This window comes from Pithys albifrons, chromosome 6 (genome assembly GCF_047495875.1).
Source record: "Pithys albifrons albifrons isolate INPA30051 chromosome 6, PitAlb_v1, whole genome shotgun sequence".
Taxonomy (NCBI): Eukaryota; Metazoa; Chordata; class Aves; order Passeriformes; family Thamnophilidae; genus Pithys; species Pithys albifrons.
Genome location: NC_092463.1, coordinates 50,043,065 through 50,070,329, shown reverse-complemented (window position 1 = coordinate 50,070,329; position 27,265 = coordinate 50,043,065). Strand labels below are relative to the sequence as shown.

General features: G+C 38.4%; 1 protein-coding gene and 2 non-coding genes across 12 annotated transcripts; all 3 read left to right on the top strand.

Annotated features, from left to right (window-relative positions):
• On the top strand, positions 1-26,760 carry NAP1L4 (nucleosome assembly protein 1 like 4). 10 transcript variants are annotated; one of them, XR_011698093.1, is made up of 18 exons: positions 16-106; positions 1,873-1,913; positions 2,929-2,987; positions 3,910-3,941; positions 5,146-5,207; positions 6,602-6,701; positions 7,622-7,763; positions 7,864-7,950; positions 9,457-9,576; positions 10,143-10,214; positions 13,305-13,444; positions 15,382-15,527; positions 16,972-16,994; positions 17,337-17,456; positions 17,671-17,700; positions 18,932-19,009; positions 20,140-20,177; positions 25,485-26,760. XR_011698093.1 is itself a non-coding variant. In XM_071558820.1 (18 exons), exons 3-17 carry the CDS (start codon positions 2,985-2,987, stop codon positions 20,143-20,145), a joined length of 1,140 nt encoding a protein of 379 aa, XP_071414921.1. In that variant the 5' UTR covers positions 16-106; positions 1,873-1,913; positions 2,929-2,984; the 3' UTR covers positions 20,146-20,177; positions 25,485-26,760. The 10 variants fall into 10 exon arrangements, 8 of the variants coding, with proteins under 8 accessions (XP_071414922.1, XP_071414921.1, XP_071414917.1 ...); XM_071558820.1 differs by having other exon boundaries at positions 18,953-19,009; XR_011698094.1 differs by lacking the exon at positions 20,140-20,177 and having other exon boundaries at positions 25,485-25,516.
• On the top strand, positions 8,153-8,280 carry LOC139673777 (small nucleolar RNA SNORA54). Its single transcript, XR_011698202.1, has one exon. It is a non-coding gene; the product is annotated as a small nucleolar RNA SNORA54 (small nucleolar RNA).
• Positions 11,376-11,495, top strand: LOC139673778 (small nucleolar RNA SNORA54). Its single transcript, XR_011698203.1, has one exon. It is a non-coding gene; the product is annotated as a small nucleolar RNA SNORA54 (small nucleolar RNA).
• Positions 26,761-27,265: the final 505 nt, after the last annotated feature.

Below are 27,265 nucleotides of genomic sequence, written 5' to 3'. Positions count from 1 at the left end.
CGCGACCAATGGGACACGAGCTTGTTGGCGGCGGCGCTGCCTGAGTGAGAAGGCTGCGAGGAGCGCGGCGGCGCTGCGGCCTCTGCGGCGTGAGGGGCGCGGGCAGGTGAGGGCGGGCGGCACCGCCACGGGCCCCGCGCCACGGGCCCTTGGCGGGCACAGCGCGGGCCGAGCCAGTCACTACCACGCGAGGCTGAGGCGGCCGCCAGGGCCCGTGTCGGGGCGGAGCGCGGCGGCGGCGGCCGGAGCCTCCCGGTGGGGGAGGGGGACGGATGGCCTGGGCAGGTCGGGTCAGGCCAGGACAGGCACCATTTTAAGGTTTGTTCGAGGAGTTTGGGCTGAGGAAAGTGAGGCCCGCGCTGCCCTGAGCCTGGCGGAGGGGAACGCAGCGGTTCCGGCCGCATGTATGGCAGCGCTGAGCTGGCACCGCGCCCGCCCTGTCCCCGCCCTCCCGAGGTAGCGGGGAGGAAAAGGGCGGCAGGGGAAGGCGGCTGTTTGTGGCGAGCCGTGACCCTGACACTCGCACGCCGCCGTGCTGGGGTTGAGTCGGGCTCTTGGCCGCTCGGCTGGGCCGTAACGCCTTCGATTGACCTCATCCACAGTCTTGTGTTCCCACAGCGTGGTGGGAGAGTTCGGGGCCTGAATTTCCATTTCGAGTTTCTTGTCTCCCCAGTGAGGGCCTGTTCAAAATTTTCACTGCCGTTACGGTTGTTCGCTACACGTAGTACCAACGCTCGTAGGATTTACCGCACGCCGTTCCTGTAATATCTGCTCAGGAGGCTTCAAAACACAAAGTTAGAGAAGAGAGAGTGTGAGTTATGGGTGAAATCAGAATCACGAGGCGAATTTTTATAACGTCATCTCTAAACCAAATAGCATTCCCTCAAGAAAACTTCCATGTGGAGCCCAAATATTGCTGACGTTTGGGGCTTGTGGAACAGGTTAATGTGTTCCTTCCACTTGACTATTTTTCTCAGGATCCTTTCTGATTTTCCCTACAGAAAGTAACAGACTGTTGTGTTTGTGGCTTCCCACGGGGTTGCATCCCAGTGGCTCTAATGCGGAAGTCACAACTTTCCCTTCTGATTGGTTACAGTTATTAAAAACAGCAACAGCTGTGGGCAGGAACCTTCCTGTGAGGGCAGGAGCCCTTCGGTTTCCTGCCTTGTGTTTGAGCTGTGTTTGGAAGGTTTGTGTAACAAGGCATAGGATTTCCTAGCAGAGGAGATATATCTGTAGACATTCCTGTTTATTAGTGTGTCTTGCCAATGTACAGACGTTTCCTTTAAATTTGTGTCCTTCAGGATATCAGTTGTCCTTGTAATGGACGTTTCCTGTCCTGGTGTGCAACGAGTTCACGGTTTCTTGCAATTTTCAGTGACTAATGGTGGGTGATGTTTGTGCCAAACCAGTTGCAGCAGCCTGTGCTTTGTGGGACAAAGGGTTGATCTGGTCCCTCTTCCCCCAGACTTCATGTTAGTAAGAGTCATTTGAAAGCAGAGAAAATGAGATACTAATTTGGCCTCTTATTGGTAGTGGCGGTGATAATAACGAGCCTTTCCACTGTTATTTCCTTGGGGTTCTCGTACCTTTTTGACGTCTTCATTGGCTGTAAACTGAGCTCACTTGCTTGGAAAGTAATGAAGATGATGAATATGAAGGCTCAGTGCTTTTGTACTGTGCCTTTGCAGCCAGACGTGCACTTTGTCTCTCTAAAATTACCCTTCTCTCCCCTCCCCTGCCATCAGTTTTCTTGGTAACTCTGGCAGTGGAGTCATTGTAAAACAGCTGGAATGAAACTGGGAATCACAAGCTGTTTTCGAAGAAAGTTACTTCTAATTATTTATTTATATACTTCTTTTTACTTTCCAGTTGCAAAAGGCACAACTCTAGAGAGTGAAACAAGACTTGAAGTATGTATTTCCACCAGGGAATGGTGTCTTTCTGTTTTTCCTTTTTTTGTTGTTACTGTTACTTGCGTGAAGCTTTTGTCAGAACATGCCCAATTCTTCTCTGTTCCAGTGGAGATTAGTTCAACTGGTGTTTTAACATTATTGAAGCTATGGGTACCTTTATTCCATGTTTCCAAACATGAATTAGGATTTTGTCATCCCTCAGCAGGGTTGAGAAGTAGTTCCTTGCAGGAAGTGCAGCACTAACAGTGGAGCAGAAGAATTTGCTTTTCCATTAGCCCTGTCACTGGGCCGAGGTTGGAAGCAATAAGTCTTCCAGGGTAATTTTTAAGTAACACAAGTCTGCATTTTCACTTGCTTACTGTTGCCATCTCACATAGTGACTGGGATTATAGAACTTGTTGGCTGAACTCTGTTAGGTCACTTTTCTCTGTCTTACCTTTTCAGCTGTATCTTTTTTTCCCCTTCATTCTGTGTGCTGTGAAAGTGAAGACTCATTTATGCTCCTTTATATCTTCAGCTGTAAGACAGTAAAAATCTTCTGGTTTGCCCTTAGCAGTTGGTTACTGGCAGTGGCACTTGTTGTGTTTGAGGCAAGAGGAAGTGTTTGCAAGTAAGTCTGCCTGAGTGAAACACCTTTTGTTTCTGGGTGTAACCTGTGGGGTGGGCTCAGAGGCTTATTTGGTAGATGTTAAACAACTTCCTGTGGAATAATCTGAAGTACTCTCTTAGTGCTTTTGTAAGTGAACGGAGCTTTTCAGCTCTGTTTAAAGCAGTCCTGAAGGTGTTGCTTTTCCAGCTTAGAGCAGGATTTGGCATTTTCCAGATGGGAGAGTGTGTGCAATCTCTGGATGCTGCTCAAGTTGGCATTAGCACTGAGGTGATTCTCTGGTAGCCCTGGATTGAAAGCTGGGCCTAAGATCAGCTTGCTTGGCCTTTGTAGGACCTAAGAAATCAAACCTGTCAACTCTCACGAGTGACTGAAGCTCCTTTTTGTTCTGAATTTGACTTGCAGACTAACAGCTGCTTTCTTGAAAGCTTGGTAGTGGAAAATATCACCTACTCTTCTGTATGGTAGGTGGTGATTACTTGAATTTGTGATTAGCTGTTTAGATTGAGGGTAAAGAAAAAAAGCAGTATTAATAAAATAGATGTACAGGCTTGGATATTTCACCTCAGTAAAGAAAGAACAGCAAACAAATATAGACAATCTGTCTCCCTCTGGTTTCTCAGAGAGCTAATTTAGATATTGGGGGTTGGAGTAGCTGTGCTAAACTTGGTTCCAGTCATTTCAAGATTTCAAATTCTATCTTTCTTCATTTTCTCACTCCTGATAAAAAAAATTCAAGGGAAATCTTTACATAGGGGATTGTGCCCTTGTAGCTGCTGCCGAAACCCCTTCCCTTCGGTGTTTTTCTTCTCTATGTAGCAGCAGTTTTAGGCTCACTGTAGAGCAGCAGAAGCAGCTTTTCACAAAAATAGGCAAACAAGTGAAAGGTGTTTTTCGTGATAAAAAAGTCATTTGGAAGTTGTTGTAGTTAATTCATTTGAGCTTTCATTGTTTTCATCTCAACTACGCTAATATAGTATAGGCAGAGATTAAAAATTCATTATTTACTATGATACTGTCAAGGAATTAGAAAATAATATATTTGCCTTCAGCTTATTTTTGTTTAATAGAATGCAGAGCTAATCTAGGAAACTGTGGCACTTGTCTTCAGACAGGAGATACATCATTGAGTAGAAATGTATTAGTACGTGGAGTATTTAAGAGAAAAAATAAGTTTTAGGAGGCTTAAACCACTTAACAGACTGTTTAAAACCTGAGCAAGTTCCAGTTTGCATTGGGCACTGTGGTAGATGTTTACTGTAAGGAATTAGGCATGGTGAAGTTCTTAGCAAAACCAATTTGTATTGATGTTTTAGACAATGACCTTCTGTTGAGGTAAACAAATTGCTATGAAAGTATTTTTAAACACTGTTTTTCAACTTGCAGGTGGATACAGACACACAGATGGCAGATAACAGGTATGTTGGACTGTTTTCTTGAGAGATACCTGGTCTCTGTGAGAGAGTTGGTTGGTTCTTTTTAACCTGTGAAGAGTGGATTACCAAACTTGGACAAGAATAGTGTTAATATTTTCTCTAACTGGACTCTTTCTACTTAGAGCAAGGACAAAGTGCTCATTTGATACAGGAGAGGCCGGGATTGTCGTGTATCAGATACCACATTACTCTTCTCTTGGATTAACCTTTGTTGTCTTGATTTAGTGTTTGCAGGGTTCGTATTTAAATGCTCTGAAGAACAGAAGGGGGGGACACTGATCCTCAGTGTTTCTCTAATCTGTGTGATTTAAGCTTGCAAAAGGCACCATTTATTTACTAGTTTGTATAGTACTTTTTGAATAAGTAACAGTGTTATGGAGCAGCTGCAAATCCATACGTGCTGCTGGTCTGTTGAGGCTTGCAGTGCACCAGAGTAAGCTGGATAAGCTGCTCTGTCCAGCAACTAATAATAAACTAATAACAAAACCCATTTGCATATATGATCTCTTCCCATTTTGTGTCTTGAGTTAGGGTTAATTTCAGCAATATCCCATCTGCATTTTATAATCTGTAAATTGGCAGGGAGCACAGGGGGTGCTCGCTGGCTGTTGACTTGTGCTGGACCCCCTCCCACATTCCTCCAGCACAGGAAGTGTGATGGAAGACACTGGGGCAGGGAGATGAGGAGACAGGGACATCTCTGAGAGCACAAGTGAATGCTTTTATTATAAGTCAAAACAGCTTGTTACAGAACCTTGAAACAGCTTTTATCTCTTGTTTATCTTCCTTTCTTACCTGTGTTCTTTCTCATGTTTTTCTTCATCTCTTGGCCTAAAAGTATCTTGTGTTTTTGTTTGTGAGTAATAATATTTTCCTGTGCAGATGAATAACCAGCCATTCACCTAATAAAATGAGATTAGTTTATCTGTCAAAGGTTTTTGGTTTGGGTTTTTTGAGGTTGGTTTGTTTGGTTTTTTGCCTTGCCTTGCCTTTGCATCCTGTTCATCTTAGGAGATCTAGTTTCATGTCCAGACCTTTAAGTTTTCACAAGCTTAAAGACATAAATATGTATCTTTTTTTGGCATGCTTCTTTATAAGACATGTCCTGTGATAAAATGAAAATTCAGAATAGCTCACTTTTGTAATGTGATGCCTTTTTAATATGTTATATTTTGAATTCTTATAGTAAAACGGAAGATACTGCGTCGGATTCTCTGGAGGCTGCTAAAAATGCAAGCAACAAAAAAGGTAAGAAACACAGCAGTAGGTAACAATACAGAAGTGGAATAAGGTACTGCCTTGTGTACCTACAGTTCCAAAACCTTTCCAGTCAAAACTACAGATGTGTTCACAAAGCAAAGGTTTTGAGGATAACTGTTCACTTTCTGGTATTTTCCATGTTCATTGCAGCCAAAAGCAGAATAAAGGCTATATTTTTGTAACAGTGCAAGTATTTTTGTACATGTCGTGACCAGGAATAGGCTTTTAGCACTGCAGAAAACCCAGTCTAAGACTCTCAATAAGGTCTATATAGAACTAGCTTGTAACAACATGTGATCTTTGTCAGTGTAATTATTAAAATGAGCAGTATGTATGCTAGTTCTTCACTGTCTTGTTTGTTGGAAAATGCATCTTCGTAATATGTCCTCTTGGAAGTTTTTGTTCTCTGTTTGGAAGGTTTGATCAGATAAATTAATACTTCTGTATTTGGAAACACTACAGGTCCACTGTTACTTCAGATACTCAATATATAAGTTACAGTGAAACACTTTTCCCATCAGTGATCACTGAATGCTCTTTAGGAAGCCTTTGTGACTGGGAATTGGAAATCACATATGATCTGATAGAGACACCATTGAGTGATTCTTACAGTTGAGTTGGATTGAGAAAAAACAGCACACCCCCAAATAAACAAGAAAAACAAAGCAACACACAAACCATATAAAAGCTTCATAGTGTTAGTGTGTGCTATGCAATTTATTGTTTTTTTAATGTCTGGGAAAAAAGCAGTGAGAAAGAATGGAAAGTTGTGAAAAGAAAATGTCTTTCCACCATGACAGCCTGCATGGTTATTAGTAAGGATTTTTAACTCCTGACCAGAACATTTTAAATGTGACCTCCTGTAAAAAGTCTTACAGATTGTAAAATTATTTTCATGTTAAAAAAATCAGTAGTTGTCAAAGTCATAGTGCTATGCTTATTTATTGTACAGTGCACAAAGGAGTCAGTTTTTTCAGGGGTAAGTCTGACTGAAAAGCAAATGCCTTGGAAGTGTAATTCAGTGGTTCTCCTCTTGCAAATTTTTATGTGGTTTTTAAGATACAGCTGATATAAAGGAAGGATAGAGAAACTCCTGTTTTGAACTTTCTAACATAAGGGGAAAATAGGAAATTTGCTTGGTGCTACTTGTAAAAGCAACTAATAGATTTGCAAAGAGAAGGATGCATTTTTAATCATTATTCAAGATACTTATATTTCTGAAATCTGATCCTGAAATGTTTTCGTGTTATTAGTTAACTAATGTTGTTATCTGGGATCTGAAAATACAGACTGTTTTTACTGTGATTGCTGTAGGACACAGTATAACAAAACCACTATAAATATATGCACATTTGTTTGAAAGATGTTTTCTGTCTTTGTAGAAAAACTGGCAGACCAAGTGATGCAAAATCCACAGGTCCTGGCAGCTCTACAGGAACGTATTGACAACACAACACTTACTCCTTCAAGTTACATTGAAACGTAAGTATTGGGTGTAATAAAATTCTTGAAAGACTGAAAGCATAATAGAATGTTATTACTGAAGAATTAAGGTAGGAAATTAGAACAAATGATTCACTAAGAAAAATGGTTGACTTAAACCATGATTCATAATGGCCTACTTCTGGAAGGAGAAGTCAAGTTTTAGTTTGCTTACGTAAAACTGCTGACAAAATTTTGTCAGGTTCAGTATTTACCTTGGCTATTATTGCTTTGAACAAAAGTAACTCCCCTCTCATCTTTTATTTCCTTCTGTGACCCTTATTTTGGCAAGGCATGTGCTACATTGACAATTTCTGTTCCATTGCTGTCCGTGATGGAGTGGAAAGTTCAGGACCTGTAAATCCCTAGTTTGAAACTTAATTTTATAGTAACTGTAAAGTGGATTTAATTATTGCATTTAGTAAATATTTATACTTTTATTTCTTCTCTGACAATAGCTGGTTGTAGGTCTCTCTTTTAAAAAATATGTTCTTCTCACATGACTGTAGCTAAATGTTTAATAACATAAAAGTGCAGATGGGCAGTATGTGCTTTCTGAGTATGACCCGTGAATCAAAACTTTCCCCTGTAAAATGCACAGTTCTTATTTTTCATAGATGGATCAACACAAATTTAGTCTCAAAGTTTAGGTGCAAACAAAGGTATTAATTTCAGATCTCTGAACTACACGGGGAGGGTGGTGGCCCCAGGGAATGGAACAGAAGACAACACCTTTGAGAACAACTTGGGTAGGAGAGGATTCTTTGAACTTTTTGAAATAGGTTTTGAAGAAACATATATTTGACATGAGCCTTTTATTTAAAAATTGCACTTAGTTATTAGCAGCCTATTTCACAGTGATATGTTAAATAATGCTTGCAGCATTAACTTTTAACCTTAAATAACTGCTTGGGTTTTAGTTTTCCAAAAGCAGTGATAAGAAGAATTGATGCCTTGAAAAAGCTCCAGGTGAAATGTGCCCATATAGAAGCTAAATTCTATGAAGAAGTACATGATTTAGAGAGAAAATATGCAGCACTCTATCAACCCCTTTTTGATAAGGTGAGAAAACTAAATATACAACTTCTGTTTCATGTTCTGGTCAGTTCTGGTTGCATATATGTTTACATCTTCAATTGCATTCTTGATTTTTCTAACATAGAGAAGAGAGTTTATTAATGGAGAGGCTGAACCCACAGATGCAGAGTCAGAATGGCACAGTGAAAATGAGGAAGAAGAAAAACTGGCTGTGAGTACAAGCTGAGTGATGAACTACTGCTATGTTTGATTGTCAGAGTTAGTTTCTGTTCTTTCCTTTGAGAGGCTCATCTCTTTTATCAGTAATGTGTTCCTGTGATGAATACATTGCTATGTCCAATGAAAGCTTCTAAACTATTAGTTCAGCCTTTTGTCAGATTTGTAACCTGAGTGAATTGAAAAGTTGCCTTTGTTGGCACTGTTCGTAACCTGTTACCAGCATCTTCCTGGTAATGGGTTCCATTCCAGTGCTACATGATACCCCAGGATAATAGAAGGCTGGTTGTTTGTCTGCCTGTTCCCATTATTTTGGGGGACATAAATAGCTTTAATTTTCATAAATACAGGTTAGACACATGTCACAGAATCATGAAATGGGATTGGACCTAATGAAATGTGTGCTGGTTAGTGGATTCCTACTTGTCTTGAGTAGGAGCTATCTCGATTTAGGAGGGCTACTTAAGCTGCCTGTTACTTTCCTGTCATCATTTTTGCAGGTGTCTGCTCACGGCTGGCTTTTTCTCAGAGAAATGACCTACTTAGAAAGCTGTGTTTGCCATTCTGTCATGGGGTTTATTTGCATTTTTTTCTTGGCCTGATTTTATTCCGTTTTCTTTGGGTACTGTTCTGTGTACAAAGCAAATTGTTCTTTGTTTTTACTGATCTCCAAAGATTTAGCATGACACGCACAGTACTTTGTGTGCATAAGCAAAAAATGGGTGTTAGTCTTTATGTAAATGTGGCACTGACAGGCCATAATCTGCACAATTACAAGATCAGAAACGTGTCTAGATGGAAAGTAAACTGCAGTTTTCTATTCTTGACTAGTCCTAACCCAGGTAGCTGCTGTCAAGAAGATCTTATGTATCTGCTGCTATCTAGTGGTGTAAAAGGAAAGGTGCAATACAACTAATTCAGACTGTGCATTTCCTGGGATTTTTGGGATGGAGAAATGACTAAGTTGTGTGTAGGGGCTCTTGTATCACAAAATAATAATTTGAATCAGTGTAATAATGAAAAACAACCATGGAAAGCAACATTACCAAGTATTCTCCAAAAATTAGGAAGCTAAAACAGTATTTCAGAGGGTGAAGTTAAATTTTATATTTTTAGTTGAAACACTGTAAATGGCCCATGGAGTTTGACAAATTATATTAGTAGAAAAATAAAAATGTATTTACATTTTTGTCTGTTCATAGGAAGACAGAAATGTTTTAATTATTTCTGTTTGTTGAGTCAGTGAAGCTGTCAGTCTATTTAGTCTTTACATAGAAGAATTTCAAATGAGTTGAAAATAAATCTGAATTAAGTGTGTACATGCTCAGTTGTGTAAGTAAACCTTGTATCTCTTCATTGATGGAGGAAAAAATGTACATTTCAAGTGTTCCTTAAAGACAGTTTCAGAGATGCCAATTGTTTTATATGTCTACCTCTGTTTATTAAATATACTAAGAAGTCACAATTTCGTTTCTCGAGTGTTTCTATATTTGTTTCCCAGGGAGACATGAAAAATGCAATGGTAATAGAAGAAAAAGCAGAAGAGACAAATGTGAAAGGAATTCCAGACTTCTGGTTTACTATCTTTAGGAATGTAGATATGCTAAGTGAATTAGTACAAGTAAGTTTCTCCTCTGAAATTAATAACTTCTGTTGTGTTAAATGAATTGCTACTTTTCCCACTAATATTCAATCCTTGCGGAATGTGTGTGCAAACCTTTGAGCCTTCAGAATTCCTGAAGATGCTTCAAAGGCTAATGATGGACAAGCATTGTTAATTTAGCCCATAAAGGATTATTTTTGCAAGGATATTATAAGAATACCCATGGATTAGTTGAATTAATGTTAAAAAGCTTATGTAGTTTTACACAGAGTTACATTAATTGCTTTTATGCTGTTAGGGCATGTCCTCCTGTGAATCTTGCAGGCAATAAATCCTGAATGAAGGTTCTGTATTATCAGTAGTACTCCTGCAGCCTGGCATTGTGGCACCTTTTTTACTGAAGACAAGGCCTAATGATTGAGAATTTGGCACATGGGATTTGCAACTACGATTAAGAATTTCAGATCCAGATCTTTTCTTTAGTTGAAATTGTTGAATAGTTAAAAGGTTTGGTTTTTTCTTAAGATGAGGAGGTTCTTCCCAATATTGCCTGCTGAATAGGGCTTTGGTTTTCTTCCGTTTAGGAATATGATGAACCAATCTTGAAACATCTGCAGGATATTAAAGTGAAGTTTTCTGAACCTGGACAGCCTATGGTGAGTTTTCTGCGTTTCTCATTGTACTAGATTGTACTAGTGAAGTGAACAGCATTTCAAAATTTTCATTCAACTCTTTGGCTGCAGTGTGTGTGTGAGGTTTCTTTCTAAGCTAATATTTTCATGCTTTGCCTTTTAAAGATTTACCTTCAGCTTTCTGACCCTTTAGTCTTTTATTCTTAGCCTGAACAACTCTGACATGGTTGTAATTTCTAGATTAAAATTCTGGCTCAGTTTTGTCTAGTTTTTGCTTTCTTTTTCTCTCTCACATTCTGGTATATCTGCTCTAAGTAATAAAGTTATGTGTCTGCTTTTGTTTTGAAAATGAATTGTGGGAAAAATTCTGGGTGCTGCTTGCATTTCTTTTCATAAAATATCCAATACAGTGACCTGATGATACTAATCAAAACTGATGATGAATACTATGCTATTGAAAAGGTTAGAAAATATATTAGATCATCTTTTAAAAGTGTACCCAGTGAGTATTTTTTGAAGTAAAACTTTACTTCTTTTTTTTTTAAATTACTTTCTTGTTGAAGTTCAGTGTACAGAAAAGATACTGTTTGTTGAAAAATTGTTCTGTTGCTGATTTAATTAATTCAGACCATACTTACTCCTTAAATTCCTTCTGAGAGGGAGGCAAGGAGGAGGATGGAATCACAGCCTACCCATCCTTTCTTTACATTTTATCATTGTGACTTTTTCCTTATGTTTTATATGTTTTGTTTTGCCTTATGGATTTATCGTCTTGACAATGTCCAAAATAAATGCAAGAAAAGCTTAATTGAAGAGTCACATAAGAAAGATGGAAGGACTTTCTCAGAATAGCTTTTAAATGTTAATATCAGTTGAAGCAAAGGGTTTTTTTTGTTTTTTTCAGTCCTTAAACACTTGAGGTGGTAATAGGCAAGAAAGTAGTACAGGCAGAGAAATACTGAGAATCACATTTCTAAGTACTGCTAGGGCTAAAGGAGGGAATACAAGTTTTATCAAGAAAATCAGTTACTTAAGCACAAAGTAGGGTATTCTAAGAAGTTGGCTGTTTTTATCTTGAAGCTTGTCTATTTGGTGGCATTTGGATGATTTGGTAACAGTTGTTTTTACCTACATCACTTCTGTGTTGAAGAATTGCTCTTAAAACGTCAGTAGATTTATCTCGTCTTGCACTGTTCGTAACCTTTTGACAGCACATTCTGCAAAGAGGTTCCATTCCAGTGCTACATTAAATCCAATAATGGAAGGCTGACAAATTCCATATCCCTTCTGTTTTTGGAGACAAACATTGCTCACAGCTTGAGTGAAGCCTGCCCTCCAGTTGTGTGTGACTCTTGTCTGAAATTCTCTTGCTGTGTAAAATGGGTGCAGCAGTGGCTGCTTTGTAGTGTAAAAACTTGATATAATCAGTGTGTAACAAATACACTAATTCTGTTGGGGGTTACATTTTGCTGCTAAAAGAAATACATGATAGCTGGGAGTTTTCAGAGTTACTGTTGACCCAAGGTGATTAACTGTAGTTACAGCACTGCAAAAGTGAATTTACCTGGCTGCAGTTAAAGTGTTTCCAAGTTCATTTTGTTACAGCCTGTAGGTAGCAACTTTTATCTGCATGAAGCATAAGCGTTTTCTGTACTATTTGCTTTTACTTATTTATAATCATGTGAATAAGTTCTCTTTGTGTGAACTTCATGAGAACATAGCAGATAAAAACACCAAAGATGTCCAAATAAAGACTACTGGGAAGGTTGTTACAATACTTTAAATAGTATGTGAAACTTGAAGCTTCTTGTCTCCTAATTAGCAGGTATACAATGAAATGCTGGAATCTGGCCCCTGCAGATACTGTCTTGCTAGCCCTTGGGATCCTGTGTGCTAAGTACTGCCACTGCTTGCCTATTTATAGCCCCAGTGATGGTTTATGGGATTATTTGGGTATCAGTGTTCGTCACTGGTAGTGGATAAGCTAAGTTTGTAACTCTTCCTCTGGGCATATTTGCCAGAGAGAGATTACCCTTAGCTGAAGAAGCCTCCAAACCATACAGCTGTCTTGAATTGCTTTAAAATGCAAGTAAAGCTGTAATAGGCAATGTGAGGCCAACACACATATTCCAGCATACTCTGGGTCCCAGTGGCTTCCTTTCCTTAAACAGTGAGCACAGGGCTTTGGAAGGCTGCTGTGGCCACTAAATAAATCTCCATCGTTCCTTGACCACTGTCTTTGCAGATTTCAGTCATGTGAGGCAATTCATGGGATCTTAAAAAGATTAAGGGACCTTTGTGAGATGAGCGAGGGATAAATACGTTTGCTGAACAGGCTGTTGTCACCAGGGTTATTTGTCCCTCAGCACATGGATGGCCTCGAGAAAGAGAATGGCAAGGCAGACTTGGTGACAACAGACCATTTTCTGGCCCGACTCTGAAGACTGCCTGGGGAAGTATATTCAAGGCTAGTGTTTGTGACAGTTACACCTGCTTCAGGCTGTACCCGGTTAAGATGTTGTGTGATTGTAGGATTCAGTTTTGAGTCAGTATTCTTTCGCAAGATTTTCTCCTATCAAGTGGGAGAACCCCTTCAGGTTCCTGGTGGAGCATGTGGTTTAAATAAACTCTGGCAATCTAAATTTTGTTGTAATCGGAAATAGTTTGTTTCCATCTCTTTAAGTCATGACATTGATCAGAGCTGGGAGAGTAACAGAACCACATAGTGCTGTTCTGATGTCAGAATGACTTCAGGGTAACATCATCCCTAGTGCAAGGATGATGAATGACTTAATAGAAAATGAAACAAATACTTTTCTCAAAGTACTTATTTCTAAAGTTCCTTCCAAGCCAGCAGTTCTATATGTAAAGGTGAATGAAATGTAATTACTTGCTTAGAATTTGAATGTTAGCCATGGTTGTTCTGGCTTGCACATTCAGAATTCATTGACATTCTTAAATTTCCTGCTTCTGCTGTAGTTTGAAAGCTGTGATTGCCATCAAATTCTCATTTTTTCCTGTATTCAGAGTTTGATCCATGATAATTACACTGATGTGCTATTTTGGTGATAGAAATTAGTGGTAACATATAATTATAATGGAAATTTCTTCCAGTCTTTTTCATTAGAGTTCCACTTTGGGCCCAATGACTACTTTTCTAATTCAGTCCTGACAAAAACATACAAGATGAAGTCGGAGCCAGACAAGACAGATCCCTTTTCATTTGAAGGACCTGAAATAGTTGATTGTGAGGGGTAAGAAAAACTAAATTTCAAAAAAGTTTCTAAAGTAGTAGTGCAAATTTTTTTGCTTACTGTGATAATGATCAATGAAGATAAAATTGTTACTGACTTTCAAACTGGGAATATTTGTAGGGATGATGATGATGATGATGTCAGTCTCAGCATGTACAAGTAACAGATGCCTCGATGTAGATACGTTTTAGCATAGTGTATATTTTAAATCATTCGCCCTTCAAATGTAACAGTTCACTAATCGAGGTATCGAACCTTTTATTTGCAGGTAACTAGGTAAATTAATTTCAGTCATTACGTTTCACAGACCACCTCCCCTCCTTAGTCTGATGAGTAGCCTTAGACTCTCTTGGATTCTTGTCATCTCCTCAGCAGTTTTTATTCCAGCAGGAATTGATCATATGTATCATTGGTTCTTTCAGCCTGTTTTGAGGCAGGAGTGTACTGGCGAAACAGTTTGGTTCTGGCAGTTGTGGCTAATGCAGCAATTTTTAATTTTATTTTTTATTTTTTTGCAAAATATGTTCAGAAACAAACTGTGGAATGGTGAATTCTTATGGTTGTTCTGGAAGTCTATTGAGTTGGACACCACATTAGAGTTTTTCTGGGTGAAAGATTATTTTGTCTAACCTTGCACTTTCTTCCCATCAGTGATATCTGCTCTGTAACTGAATTTTCAGTGCCACACCAGAGCAGAACTGACATAAATGAAAAAGGGGGGTTTTACCTTATTTTTCTTAGCTGCTTTGCTGGTTTTTTGGGGTTTGGTTTTGGTTTTTTACCCTTTCAAGGATATGTTTTCGTGGGGCTTTTTGGGGTTTGGGCTTTTTGTTTGTTTCATTTTTTTTTAACTAACACTTAAGAAATGCTGAGTACATACATTTTTTTTCTTAAAGGCATCCTGACAATCTCAAACCTTTTGACCTTTAGTGCTACATGTTGACTTCTGAGTTGAGTATTCACCTGAAGTGGGGCAAAACGTCTACGTGCATGTTTAGAGAAGGCTGTGCTTAAGTCACAGACTAGTCCATTTTGAAGAAAACTTTATTTAATTACAAAAAAAATGTTTTCTGTTTAAGTATTACACAGAAGGCTTTCCTAAATTGCCGATATGTCAAAACTTTGATTTTGGTTGATGTTTCTTGATGAAAGTGTTAGATACTGGTACACGTAGAGCAAGAAAATACCTCTGTGACTTGTTACACAGATTAAGTATAAAACTGTTGACTTTGACCATTTATGTACGGAACAATATATTCTGAGGCACTTGGGGATTACTGTGTGACACCATTATTTCCACTAGATATGTTTCCCCATCATTCTTTGCCATGTGAAGTTTTGGATAAAACTACAGGTGGATGGAAAGATGTTTGTACTGGAGATAGTGTCAGTTTGTAAGGTAGCAGTTCAGAACAGAGAAGTTGGCTCTTTCCATCTTGCTGTACTTGGCTGCTCGGTCAATCTGAGCACTGCTCTTTGGAGAGCTAAAACAGCCCTTTCCCTGGCCCACTCTTTGTGCATTTATTTTTAAGGTACTGGACACTGCCTTGACCTATAGTGAAAGGATGTAACATATTGTTTCCTGCTGGTCTGACTGTTGAGATTTTTTTCTCAAATAGCTTTATCATGTCCTTGGTTACCAAACTCCAGTAGTTGGGTCAAATGGGTATGGATGGGGTGGGGACAGTGATTACTCTGTGAGGACAAACTTGTGTAGCATTTTCTTTTAGGGAAATACTAGATGTGTCCAACATATGTGTCCTTTGTAGCATCATGATGCGTCCACTTTGCATCTTGACAAGTAGGTTCAGTTGCCAGTGTGTGTAAAAGTAGCTTTATCTAGAGAATGATAAGCCATCTTTGCCTTGATGTTGCTGCTCTGATGCTCAGTTCCTTATTGTCTTTGTAAAATGCTCTTTTCCACGTGTTATCTCTAGGTGTACTATTGACTGGAAGAAAGGAAAAAATGTTACAGTTAAAACAATCAAGAAAAAACAGAAACACAAGGGCCGAGGCACCGTTCGGACAATTACTAAACAAGTACCTAACGATTCTTTTTTTAACTTCTTCAGCCCTATAAAGGGTAAGCTTGGAAATTAAGAATTTCAGATTCTTAAAATATGTTGTTTTATTCATGTGTGTTTGTATCTATGCAGCTGAAACCTTCAAACTATTTATGCTGCTGCATCACATGCTGTCTTCTTACTAGAGGAAGATTTTAAACTGCAACCCATCCAAACAGTTTGTTTTGTTCTGATGTTATTCTGTAGAATTTGGCCAGTAGGTGTGCATTGTAAACAGGATCCTTAGTATGGAAAGTCTCATGTAGAATCTTCTAAAGAAGTTGACGTGTTTTACCACAGGATGGCTCCATGCATTAGTTTGAGGTTTCTAACATGCAAAAGAAGCTCTTCCATTGTCGATCAAGTTATAACATACCGGTTTCATTTAAACCTTTGTCTTAAGTGACAGAACTTCCTGTAGTTTCTTCTGTGATTAATTAGTCCTGTAGTTTCTTCTGTGATTAATTAGTGTTCCCTAATGCTCCATACAGAACCGTCATTTTCTTAGCTGCCTAATGTTGGATGTGTACTCACATATTTAAAACAGTTTGGATGGGTTCCTAAACCTTTTTTTTCTTGGTATATCTCCCATTGTGCTCTTTTGTGAACATGGATGTAGAAAATAGTTTACTTTGTGGACTAAAGGGGTCATACAGGAAAGAGTGGTAAGGGACTTTGGCAAGGGCATGTAGTGACAGGAAAAGGAGGAATGGCTTGAGGCTGAAAGAGGGCAGGTTTAGATTAGATCTTAGAAACTCTTGACAACTGTGAGAGTGGTGAGGCACTGGCACAGATTGCCCAGAGGAGCTGTGGATGCCCCATCCCTGGAAGTGTTCAAGGCCAGGCTGGACAGGGCTCTGAGCAACCTGGTCTAGTTGAAGGTGTCCCTGTGCATGGCAGCAGGGGGTTTGAATGAAGTGATCTTTAAGGTCCCTTCCAACCCAAACCATTCCATGATTCCAGAGATGTACTGAACAAAATGGACATTGGTTCTTCATTCTGATGTAGGCTGTTAAGAACTACCTGTCCCATCTAATTACCACTGCAAATCCCCAGGTACATGGAGATAAGAAACAAATTATAAGTATTTCCAGAATTGGGGGTTGTTTGGTGCAGAAATACCCTTTAAGTTTTGTTGCCGCTTTCAGAAGCAGAGGGAGATTTGTTTGAATCATGTTGCTGTTATATGGGGATTTTAAATACTTAAAGGTCATACTCTGAACGTGGCTGTATAAGAAAGGTAAGACTGTGGCATCTCCTCATAGGTAATACTTCAACTAAAGAGACTGAGCCAAATGATCACCTTTGCAATAGGATCACAGTGCCATGGCACCTGAGTAGAAAAGGGAAATCTGTTTTGGTTTTTGTTGGGGGTTTTTGTGCTATTTTGGGGTTTTTTTTTTCGCTTGGTGTAAGTTGGTTGGGTTTGTTTTTTCTTAAATTTGCTGTCTTTTATTTTTGCAGTTTCTGGTGATGGAGAGTCATTGGTAAGTTGTTTCAAAAATGGCACAATTGCTCTTTGCCACATCCTTTTTACTAAGTCAATCTGCAGTGACTGTTAGGGTTCTTTATTAAGTACTGTATATTGTTCTTTTCGCTTTTGACACAGTAGCATAGAAAGTAGGAAACTTTTACAATAAATCTCAATTCTGCCAATCCAAATTTAAACCTTAGATTTTATTGTTGAGAAGTTAAGTAACCTGAAAGTATATGTGACCTGAAGGTTGATGATGGCAGTTCTTTAAACCTGTAACTTAACAATATTTTTGTCTGCCTCTGTGTAGCACATCATATTTGTAGTAGAAAAATTAAGCTGACTTGCCTTACAGGATGAAGATTCAGAATATACTTTAGCCGCAGATTTTGAAATTGGACACTTCTTCCGTGAAAGGATAGTCCCTCGTGCTGTGCTGTACTTCACTGGTGAAGCTATAGAGGATGATGATAATGTATGTATGCTCTTAGCATTTTGTTTATTAGTCATTTAGATAAAAACATTCTCCTCCTTTTCTGATTACTCTGGTATGAAGTATTAATCTGCTTCTGGGGAAGGGACTTGGTTTCAGTTACTATATATTCAGTTTGAACATTCTACACATATTACTGCAGAAGTTTTCATGCAAATATTAGTAGAGCTAATAAAACCTTGGATTTGTTTTTCAGTTTGAAGAGGATGAAGAAGGTGAAGAGGAGGTGAGATGCACACAGTATTTTTTTATAGATAACTGATTAGCTATGCATTGCAGTACCAGAAATAGTTCTTTATGGAGCAGAAAATAATTCATAAATGCTTTTTCTGCATGATAGTTCTTTCCAAGAGTTCAGCATTCCTGACTTAAATCTGTGGCTGTTTTTCCCTTTTCATAAAAGTACTTTCTGCAAGGACATTTATCAAGATTTTTCCTAGTATTTTGAAAGCTGCTTTCTGACATGAGTCAAAAATCAAAGAAAAGCTCTTTATTTCTTGAGTGCTGCATGATAAGAACCTTCAGTCTGTTACTTTGGTGGTAGTTGAATTCAGCTGTCAGCTTTTAGTTGTCATAAGCTTGAAGACTCATTTTTACTAAATGTAAATTTATAAAAGGGGGAGTGTGCAACTACTTGGGATAAAGGCCTAATTTAGGCTGGAATTTCTAGTATACCAAGAGCTCTGCTCCATTTGCAGTAGTGTTGTATGAATACAAACATACTATGAAAGGCTTTGCACAAAACCACTAAATGTTACCACACTTAAATGAACTTACATGTTTTACAGAGAATTACATTTTTTGTTGTACTGTGGTGTTCTTGCTAATTTGTCAGAGGTGCATACCTAACTGTTGTCAAGTTCACCATTGTGGAGTACCTCAGAAGTTGCCAAGCTGGTGATCTGCTGTGAGCTGGCAGCCTTCAGCATGTTGCCTCTTTTTTGCTCTTTGCTTAGGCTGTTGAATGACTAAACATTTTTGTTCATTATTTAAGCTGGGTAATCAGGGAAGTGTATGTGTATTTTTAATTTGTCTCTCGTGGTAGGTTACTTGGATGTAGTTGTGTATAGAACAGAAAAAATACTGCAAAATCCTCTATAGGAATACATAGCCTGTCCCCAGTGATCCAAATAAACAGGCTCTTTGGAGGGAGACCAAAACAAAGAACAAAATTAGACATATATGTGTTTTACCAGAATTAAAATTCCAAATAATACGGTAGGGAGAAGTTTAAAAATTGCTGGGCATCTGCAGCAGCAGCTTATATAGGAAGGTTGTCTTAAGCCGTGCTGAAACCTTTAAATTGCCTTTTAAAGATTTTACAGATGCTGAGTTCTTGTAAATCAGCCCAATGCTGACTTCTGAAACACTCTGGAAACAGAGATAAAGAAAAATAGCAAATTATGTTTTGTCCATTACAAAAAGCTGCACTTTTAACCTGTTTTAATTTCTGTTAGTTTATCTCTATTTTGTCATAGGAGTTGGAGGGGGAAGAGGAGGGAGAAGAGGAAGAAGATGCAGAGGGTGATCCTAAGGTAAGGATTTTTGTGTGCTTAGTCATAACACAGACTGTAATCATGAGCAGTGTAACTAAGGTTGTAATAGTTTGTGAAGAGATCGATAAATTACTTTAAAAACCCAAAGCCCACACTAACTTCTGACTGCAACGTTTTCATCTTCTTCAGCACTCAAATTGCCCTTAAAAGAAAACTTAATCTTTCCATCAGTTGAGAAGATGTAGGTTTTGTCTTCCAACCTACACCAAGAAAAAGACAATTTCTGAAATGTGTGCCTTTATTTCTTAATGACATCTCTGTGTAATGCTGATACATGTTTTTCCTTTAGAAAGGTCATATTCAAATGTTCTTTGGCTGAACTTCAACTTAGAGTTAGTCTGACAAATCTCAACTTGCTTGTTTATTTTGTTTCCTTAGAATTGTTCTTTAATATTGTCCTGATGGCTGCAGGTTAGACTCCACATATCTGTACTTGGTTAGAAATCAAAAAAAGTCAGTCATCAACTTTGAATTTGAAACTTTGATATCTGGCTTAAAATTCAGCCTTGAGGGCCAGTGCTCCTTCTGGTAGGTCTTTTTCAGTCCTGGTAAAGTTTATACTTATATTTAGTGAAGCTGAGACAGTGATGACAGAGTTTGGTTCGTTTCGTTCTTAAAACATCAGCTTTTAATTTTTTATAAAGACAGATGAAAAAGTGAAAGGCATGCAAAACTGCTTGATCTTTGGATGAAAGTCTTGCCATCAGCCTAATGTGTGACTTCTGGTGTAGTTTTATGTGCTTTTTGTTGCTGCATCAAGAAACAGGTTAGTTTTTCTTTAATGAGAGATACTGTATACTAAAGAAAGTCTGTCTTGTGCAAAGATCAGTCAAGCAGGATTGGAGTGGCAGAAATAAGTATTTCAACTGCTTGGTAGGATCAAGATGCAGTGTGTACCTGTAATGGGAAAAAGCTGGACAATTGAGAAACAGGTTTCTATGTCAATGTATATATTTGTGAAGTATCAAATGTCCTTCTAAATGAATCGTATTCTGTAGGAAAAAAATCTTAGGTTATCTTGGAAGGTTATGGTTGTTGCCTCCTGTATTATTTTGTACATTTCACTTTTCATCCATGCTGACAGTTCCTTTCAATTTTTTCCCATTTAGGTGTAATATAAGTCTGTTTATCATTCATACATTTCTAGGTAAGGTGGAATTCCATTCATACCTAACTTCCAAGAGTCTCATTTGAAGTCATGCAATGTGGTTTGTTTTCTAGGATTTTGTTTTGTTTTTTATTTTTTCCTTTTATGGGAAAAAGAAATGGGGGAATGGTGATGTCAGAGTTTAGGTTTTATTAGTAAAAAATAGAAATGGGTATAGCAATGACTGCCTTTAAATTGTATAATTAAAGTAGATTTTTCGGAATGACTGTGTCTTCCTGCCTTCTGCTTTGCCTTTGTACAATCAAACTGTATTTCATATACATATGATAAAAGATACTGAGACTTGTCAGACTTTATTTTGTCCTTGTTTCTGGTTTGATGTTGCATCTCTTTGCTCTTTCCAGTGTACTTGCAAATTATTTCTTAAACATCTCTGCTCTTAAACTCTTACAAGTCATCAGCTTACTTGGTATGTCTTTTCCAACATCCTGTGTATGCTGCCTGAAAAAGGCAGTCAGTCAATCACTCTTAGAAGCCTTTTCTTGGTCTTTCATGATTCTGCACAGGTATTGTTCTGTTCATCTGTGTCTTTGTTTAAATGAAAAGGTTCCTTCCGTTTAATACTGTCATCTTTCACCTTTCTTTCCATTCCTCATTGAGAACAATGCCTGCAATAGCCTCCATTCTTTCCTCCCCCTATATTTTAGGCTGTGTCTCTTACTTTGCTTATTTAGGAGAAGCTATAATCTTTCCATCTCCTTCCCTCTGCATAGATAATGCTGTTCTTTGCCTTTGTTAAACTCAAAATTGAGCTGTGTTTTTGTGTTGGTTTTTAGTGTTGATTTTCCAGTGGGATGTGGTTTGAGGCACCAGCCACCCTGCCTCAGTATGCCTGTACTGGCTGTTCACCTGCAGGAGTAGAACACACCTTGTCTGGTGTCTTGCTACAGTCTGTTACACAGCTCTCTTCCCTCCTCACAATTAAAAATTGTTAGCCACTGGCTCCAATTTTTGAAGTCAACTTGGAATTCTCTTTTTTGTATTTTAACACTCATACCTCAGTCCTGTTTTCCACTCTTTCTTCTGTTCATCCTATTTTCTGGTCCTGTTTCTCCATGTCCCTGCCTCTTTGCCTTCCCACCCCCTTTTTTCTTACCTAGAATAGTTTTCTTTTTCATGTACAAAAAAATAATTGGTCTGTTTTCCTTTCAAATCCAGTTTCTCCTCTTCAGTCATTTCCATATTACCTATTCCTTTATTGTTACCCTACACTTGCTACATGTCAACACTTTCTGTTGTGTTTACTTTTCCTCCTTCCTTCCACTCACTCCTGTCTGTTTTAAGTACATTTGAGTTGTTCAGTTACGACCAGATTGTTATCATCTCTTACACAAAGCACTTAGATTATATATGAGTTGTGGCTTTGGAAGACTGAGCAATCAGATGATTTGAAGTAGCTTCAGAAGATGCTACAAAATGGATAACATAGCTTGTTTTTGTCTAGTACACTTGTCTGTGTGCTTGCATACCCCATTCCTTTAGCTCCCTTGTTTCACATGACTGAGGCTGTGCTTGAATTGAGAAGTAGCTGACAGGGTGATACAGAGTGTTGGTTTGAATCATGAACGAAAAAGCTGCTGTGGAGAGGGATTGCATGTGTGCTTCAAGGTGCTTTGTCTACTAAGTTACAGTGGCAGAGGGATGTTTGCTCCTATTAGGAGCACATTTATTTTCAGAACCAGTTATGGGCAGAGAATACTTGCTTACTAAACTTGGTTAGCTCTGAGTTTACAACCTGAGTATATATTTGATATCCTTTTTATTACTCATTCAGTAACATCGAACAGAAAGTGAAGCAAGATAAGGTTCAGCTGCAGGACCCCTAACAGGACTATTTCACTAAAGACATTTGAAATACTGAAAGGCTTTCTGACTTTCTAACCTTCTCTGCCAGAATGGGCATCAGCTGTAGTGCCTCCTACCTGTGTTGATCCCACTGTTGGCAGCAGAATTGTTTGGGAGTCAGATGAGATCTTGATTAGCTGCCTGTGCCTGCATGGCTGCTTTAGTAGATGGGAAGTTTCCCAAAAAGTAAGGAGATAAAGACTGGATTGCTCTTTGAATCACCTGAGAATGTATCCTGCCTAATATGTTTAAACATTGAAGACTAATAGAAATTCAGTGTTTCCTTCAATGGTAACTTCATGTAAAAAACGATCTGTCTGGAAAAAATAAAATTGTTAAAATAAATGGCAGGGATATGTTGGGCTTACGTCTGCATCTTATAGGACACCATTTTAACTGGATAGAGGTGGTGGGCTTAGTGTAGGAAAGTCATGAAAACAGTGTTATCTCAGACCTGTTCTCCATTTTACCCCTATGTTCCTGCGAATTTTAGGTGACACTTTTAATTCTGAGCAAGTGATGCAGTAAATTAGAGGCAGTGACAAAAAGCTTTATGTTGATCTTTGTTAGCAAGAGAGGAAAAAATATGTGGGAGTCTCACCTCATCCAGCTCGTTCATCTCAAAGTAGAATCCAAGACCCAGAGGAGTTTAAACTCCTTCCACAGAATAAATAAATATTATGAAATATTTCAGAGATTAAACATTTCTACATATTTTAAAATGAACTTAAGTCTTTTCTCATGGCTACTATAGATAATGTCTTTGGAACAAGAAGAGTTCTCATCTCTGTAGCACTGGTAGTGACCTTCAGTACAGGTGCTTACTGCTAAATTTATTTTAAAATAAGATGCAATTCCTCCTTGTCTTTGCTAGTTAAAGTTGCTCTGGTCTTTATTTGCCTGGCCAATGCACTTCACCACCTTTCTAAAATATCTTTGGAAGTTAATTTAGGGAAATACAGCATTAATAGAAATCATGCTAGACTGGGGTGCTAAGTGGCACAGCGTCTGTCTAAAGGCAAATCAGTGGATTGGTAGTGATTGTCCAAATGTCACCAATACTCTGGGCACCGCAGGAGAGCAGGCTCGAGCTTAACACCCCTTCTTGAGAGTGTGGATGTTGGATCTCCATCACACTCCCGGCTTGGGGTCTGGTCCCTGGTTTTACGAGCCATTAGAGGCCAGAGATAGGGTTAAACATGCACGTACCCAGTGGAGCAGCTGTAACTTAAGCGAAGTGTAGTCTTTCTGTGCTGTTGTCCTCTTGTGAGCAGGCTGTGAGATTCTTTGCATGAGGCTGATGAGAAGCTGAAGGCAGCGTGGAGCTCAATGCTGTGCTGAGGAGAACGAAATGGTGGGAGGAGACTGGTTATGTTGGAATCTGGATCTGAGATACTGTCTTGATACTAACGGCCCATCTAAACATTTTGTGTATATGGTCAAGATAAATATGCCCTCAACCGTAAGCTAGAAATAGCATAATAGTATTTGTTTCAAAATCCTCCAACAGCTGACTCAGATCTGGGAACCCTTCAAACTGTATTTTTTTTTTGTTGGAGAGCAGTAATCAACACTGAAAGGTCCTTAAGAAGGAACTCTGTGATCTCTCTGACTCCATTTTTACAGGATAAAGAGTGATATGCAATAAGTATGATTTAAATGTACAGAATTGAAGCACAAAGAAGATAGTGATCTTTATTAAAAAATATAACATGGGGTTTAGATGATCATTAAAATTTGGCCAAAATGATTGCAGCGGTCTACCTAATTGTGTCTTGATATAAATATAAGAGGTAAATAGGAAGGAGGGAAATGGGAAGATTTTAAGTACAATTTAAACAAGATTTGTTACTTTATCATGGCTCTTATCCACAGCGAAAGGGAGAGAGGAAGTGATGCTGTTCACTACTCTGTGGCCGTGTTCAAATATAAAGCAATTGTAAGAAAAACAAACCTTTAGAAAGCTTTCAATAAAATGCTGCTGCTTTTTGCCTGCCTCTAAATAAAAAAGAATAGTATGCAATGTACTACCAGTGGCAGTTACATTTTTCTTTTTTTTTAAGAACAGGAATACTAATTATGTGTTCCATGTAAACGTATCCCTCTTTTCCTGTATTTAGTCCCTGATCTGTGAAAGTTAATTCACATTAGTGTTAATTGGAATCTCAGTTAGATTAGAGAGAGCAGAGGTGAAGTTAGCCAGATGTGCTGAGTGAGGAAAACCAGAAGGAAGAAGTCTGAGAGGTCTCTGACATACCTGTGCAGAAGAGACGGCATTTGACTGTAATCCAACCTTGCAAGAGGAACAATAGTGACCACTCTAACTTGAAAGCAGTTTAGGTAAAGAACAGAAAAATAGCCTGGATTTAGTGCAGATTATCAAGGGCAAAAGTTAATGATAAGGAAGTTTAAATTAGTTGCAACTATTCTTCCTTGCTACAGGCAAAATTCTTAAGTTTAGCTCTTGGTTACTTGCTGTATAATGAACTCTTGTATGATTGTATCTTTTATAACATATAAAACTCTTCTTGAGGATAGTTACTAAGAAACATTTTACATTGTGGTCAGTGACATTCGAGGGGTCATGTTTTGTACCTGTATGCCTCTTTACTGGAATTCAGGGACTACTATTTGTTTATAATAAACTATATTAAGAATGGTAAGAGGAGAAAAAAAGTGAAAATTCACTGAGTAAATTCTCTGACTTTCTAAGAATGCTGTTTTACAACAGAAAAAGCAAGACGTGCAGTGTAAACCTGAATTAGCTGTTTGAGTACTTGTTTGCACTCCCAAATACACTTCCTTTTGCCAAAGGGAAAGTTGTTTTACTACCTAATGAAGGTGTTTCTACTTTTACATAGTCAGATTAACATATGGACTTCTTGCCCAGTGTTAAATTGTTGAATAGTTACCTGGTGGTGATGCAGAACCTACAAGAAATCAACACATTAATTACATTTTTATCAGCTTAGCAAAAAGGGCAAAGCTCCTAAGGAAAAACTCAAAACGTGCTGCAGAATAAGCAGCCTGACTTCCTTGCCTTCCTCCCTCCTCAGAGTTGGAGGAGGTGGCAGTTTATTGTTAAAATTGTTTAATGGGAACTGAAAGTCAAATAGAGCCTCTGGTTGTAGGGTGTAGGAGGTGGTTTGCTTTCTTATTTGTTTCAACCTTGGCCTACAGGATGGAGTGTTAACAACATGAAAGTAGATTAAAAATTGTCGTACTAAGCAGCCAGGTAAAGGGGGAAACACTATAAATATGGTGACTGCTGATGGACTTCTACGATCTATCCTGAGTTTGCATGTAGTGTTTTAGTACATGCTAATGATACCTAGTTAATTGGAAACTGCATAGCAAATTTCTGTTATTTGTTGAAGTGTGTTCTTAAATGTCATTTTTATCTTTAACTGTTTATTTTCTCTTTTTCCTTTTATTACACAGAAAGATTCCAGCCAACCTGCTGAATGCAAACAACAGTAAAAAGGAAATACCACTTGGAAGTGATATTTGAACAACTTGTAACAAATAGTTGGATACCTGGCCTGCAGTTCAGGATATTCCACGCTGCAGCACAATCTTATTAACAATGCTTACAATTAATTTGTTTTAAAATGCATGATTTTCACTAACTTTATTGCTTAACATGTACAGTGGCAACTTCAATGCATTTGGGAAATAAGAGGTTTAAATAAAGCACACTCTACAGCCGTTGGTACACTAGCGAAGTATGTCAATAGGCCTTTAGAGCCTTTTGCCCTATGCATAGGGGAATAGTCCAGACTACCATGTGAGGATTATCCATTTTCTTGTTAAACATTGAAAATTGTGGAATAGCAATGTGTGCTGAGAAGCTAAAGTAAATGGATTACATGTATGGTAGCTGAAACAGATAGAGCAATATGACTTTTTTGCTAGTTCCCTCCCCCCTTTTTTAATGTTTCTTGCAACCTACAAATTGAACTAATGCTTGAGCAGCTTTAAACGTCATATTTATTATCTCAGTACAACCAGTCGAGTTGAAGTAATTTTACTTCATTGAAGAGGGTGTCATATTTGAGACTTAGTTGTTCATCTTACTATTTATTTATTCATGTTTGTAAGTACTTTGACAGAATTAGTGCTTTTTAATAGTTTTTAATATACTTGAAAGATCTTCCTCTTTTGCATACAATATGGGCACTTGTAAAACAAATAATTCGAATTGGTCTCAATATAGTAGTCTAGACAGAAGAAACAAACTTGCATCAAAATGACAGCTCTTCTGGATGAAGACCAAAATGCAAAGGCCAAACTGTTGCTGTTGATGGAAGTGGGTTACAGCCAAAGAACCAGAACATTTCCAGTACTCTTACTGCTTAGTGTCCAGCATGAAAGGACCTTTCACAAAAATGGAAATTTATCGAAATGGATCGGTTCAATAAATCTGAAGTTTGGGTGTCTTACTTGCAACACTGAAACTAGTCCATTCCACAGTTTGTTTTATTTAAAGTTCTGAAGTCTTCAAAACTACCTTTTGTTGTTGTGCGGCACTTCAGGTACACGTTTCTAGTTTCAGCATCCATTGCCAACCTCTGGCGGCAGTTGAATAGCAGCTGTATCAACACTGTGACCAGGCATGTAGAGTGCTCCAGCCTTACCTTACACATTTGTAACTTAATACGGTGTTTTCAATTTGTACAGAATAGATAGAATATTCTATTAAAGTTGTGAAACATGATTGTTGGTGCCTGTTTGGTCCATGATGTTCCTAAGTTAAATGAACACCTCTTTGACTTTGGTAGGGAATGGTGAAGTGTTTAACATGGCACACTCCAGCTGTGTGGCTGTATGACTCCTGGCTCAAATCCTCCTTTGTTGTCAAAAGCCAAAGAACAGGAGCCCTTGTAAGCATTGCATTATGGAGTTCTTTGATGGAAATTGAACAAACTTGCTTAATTTGCAAGTAAACAGTCTGCAAACTTTTGTAGGATTTGGGGGTTTTAGGGAGGCAGTGTCATAAGATTCCACATTACCTGTGCAGCTTGGTCATGGACTGAATGACAGACCAACTGGTTTAGGGTGTGTTAAGATATTCCCACATCAGTAGCTTGCAGTCACAAAATGTGTAATGCTGATGGTCAGGTGACTTAGTGCTAGGCTAGGAATGAGGGAAGAAGGCAGGAGTAGGGATAGGTTCTGGGCTTTATTTTAAAAAAATAGATTTTATAACCTAGTAGTACAAC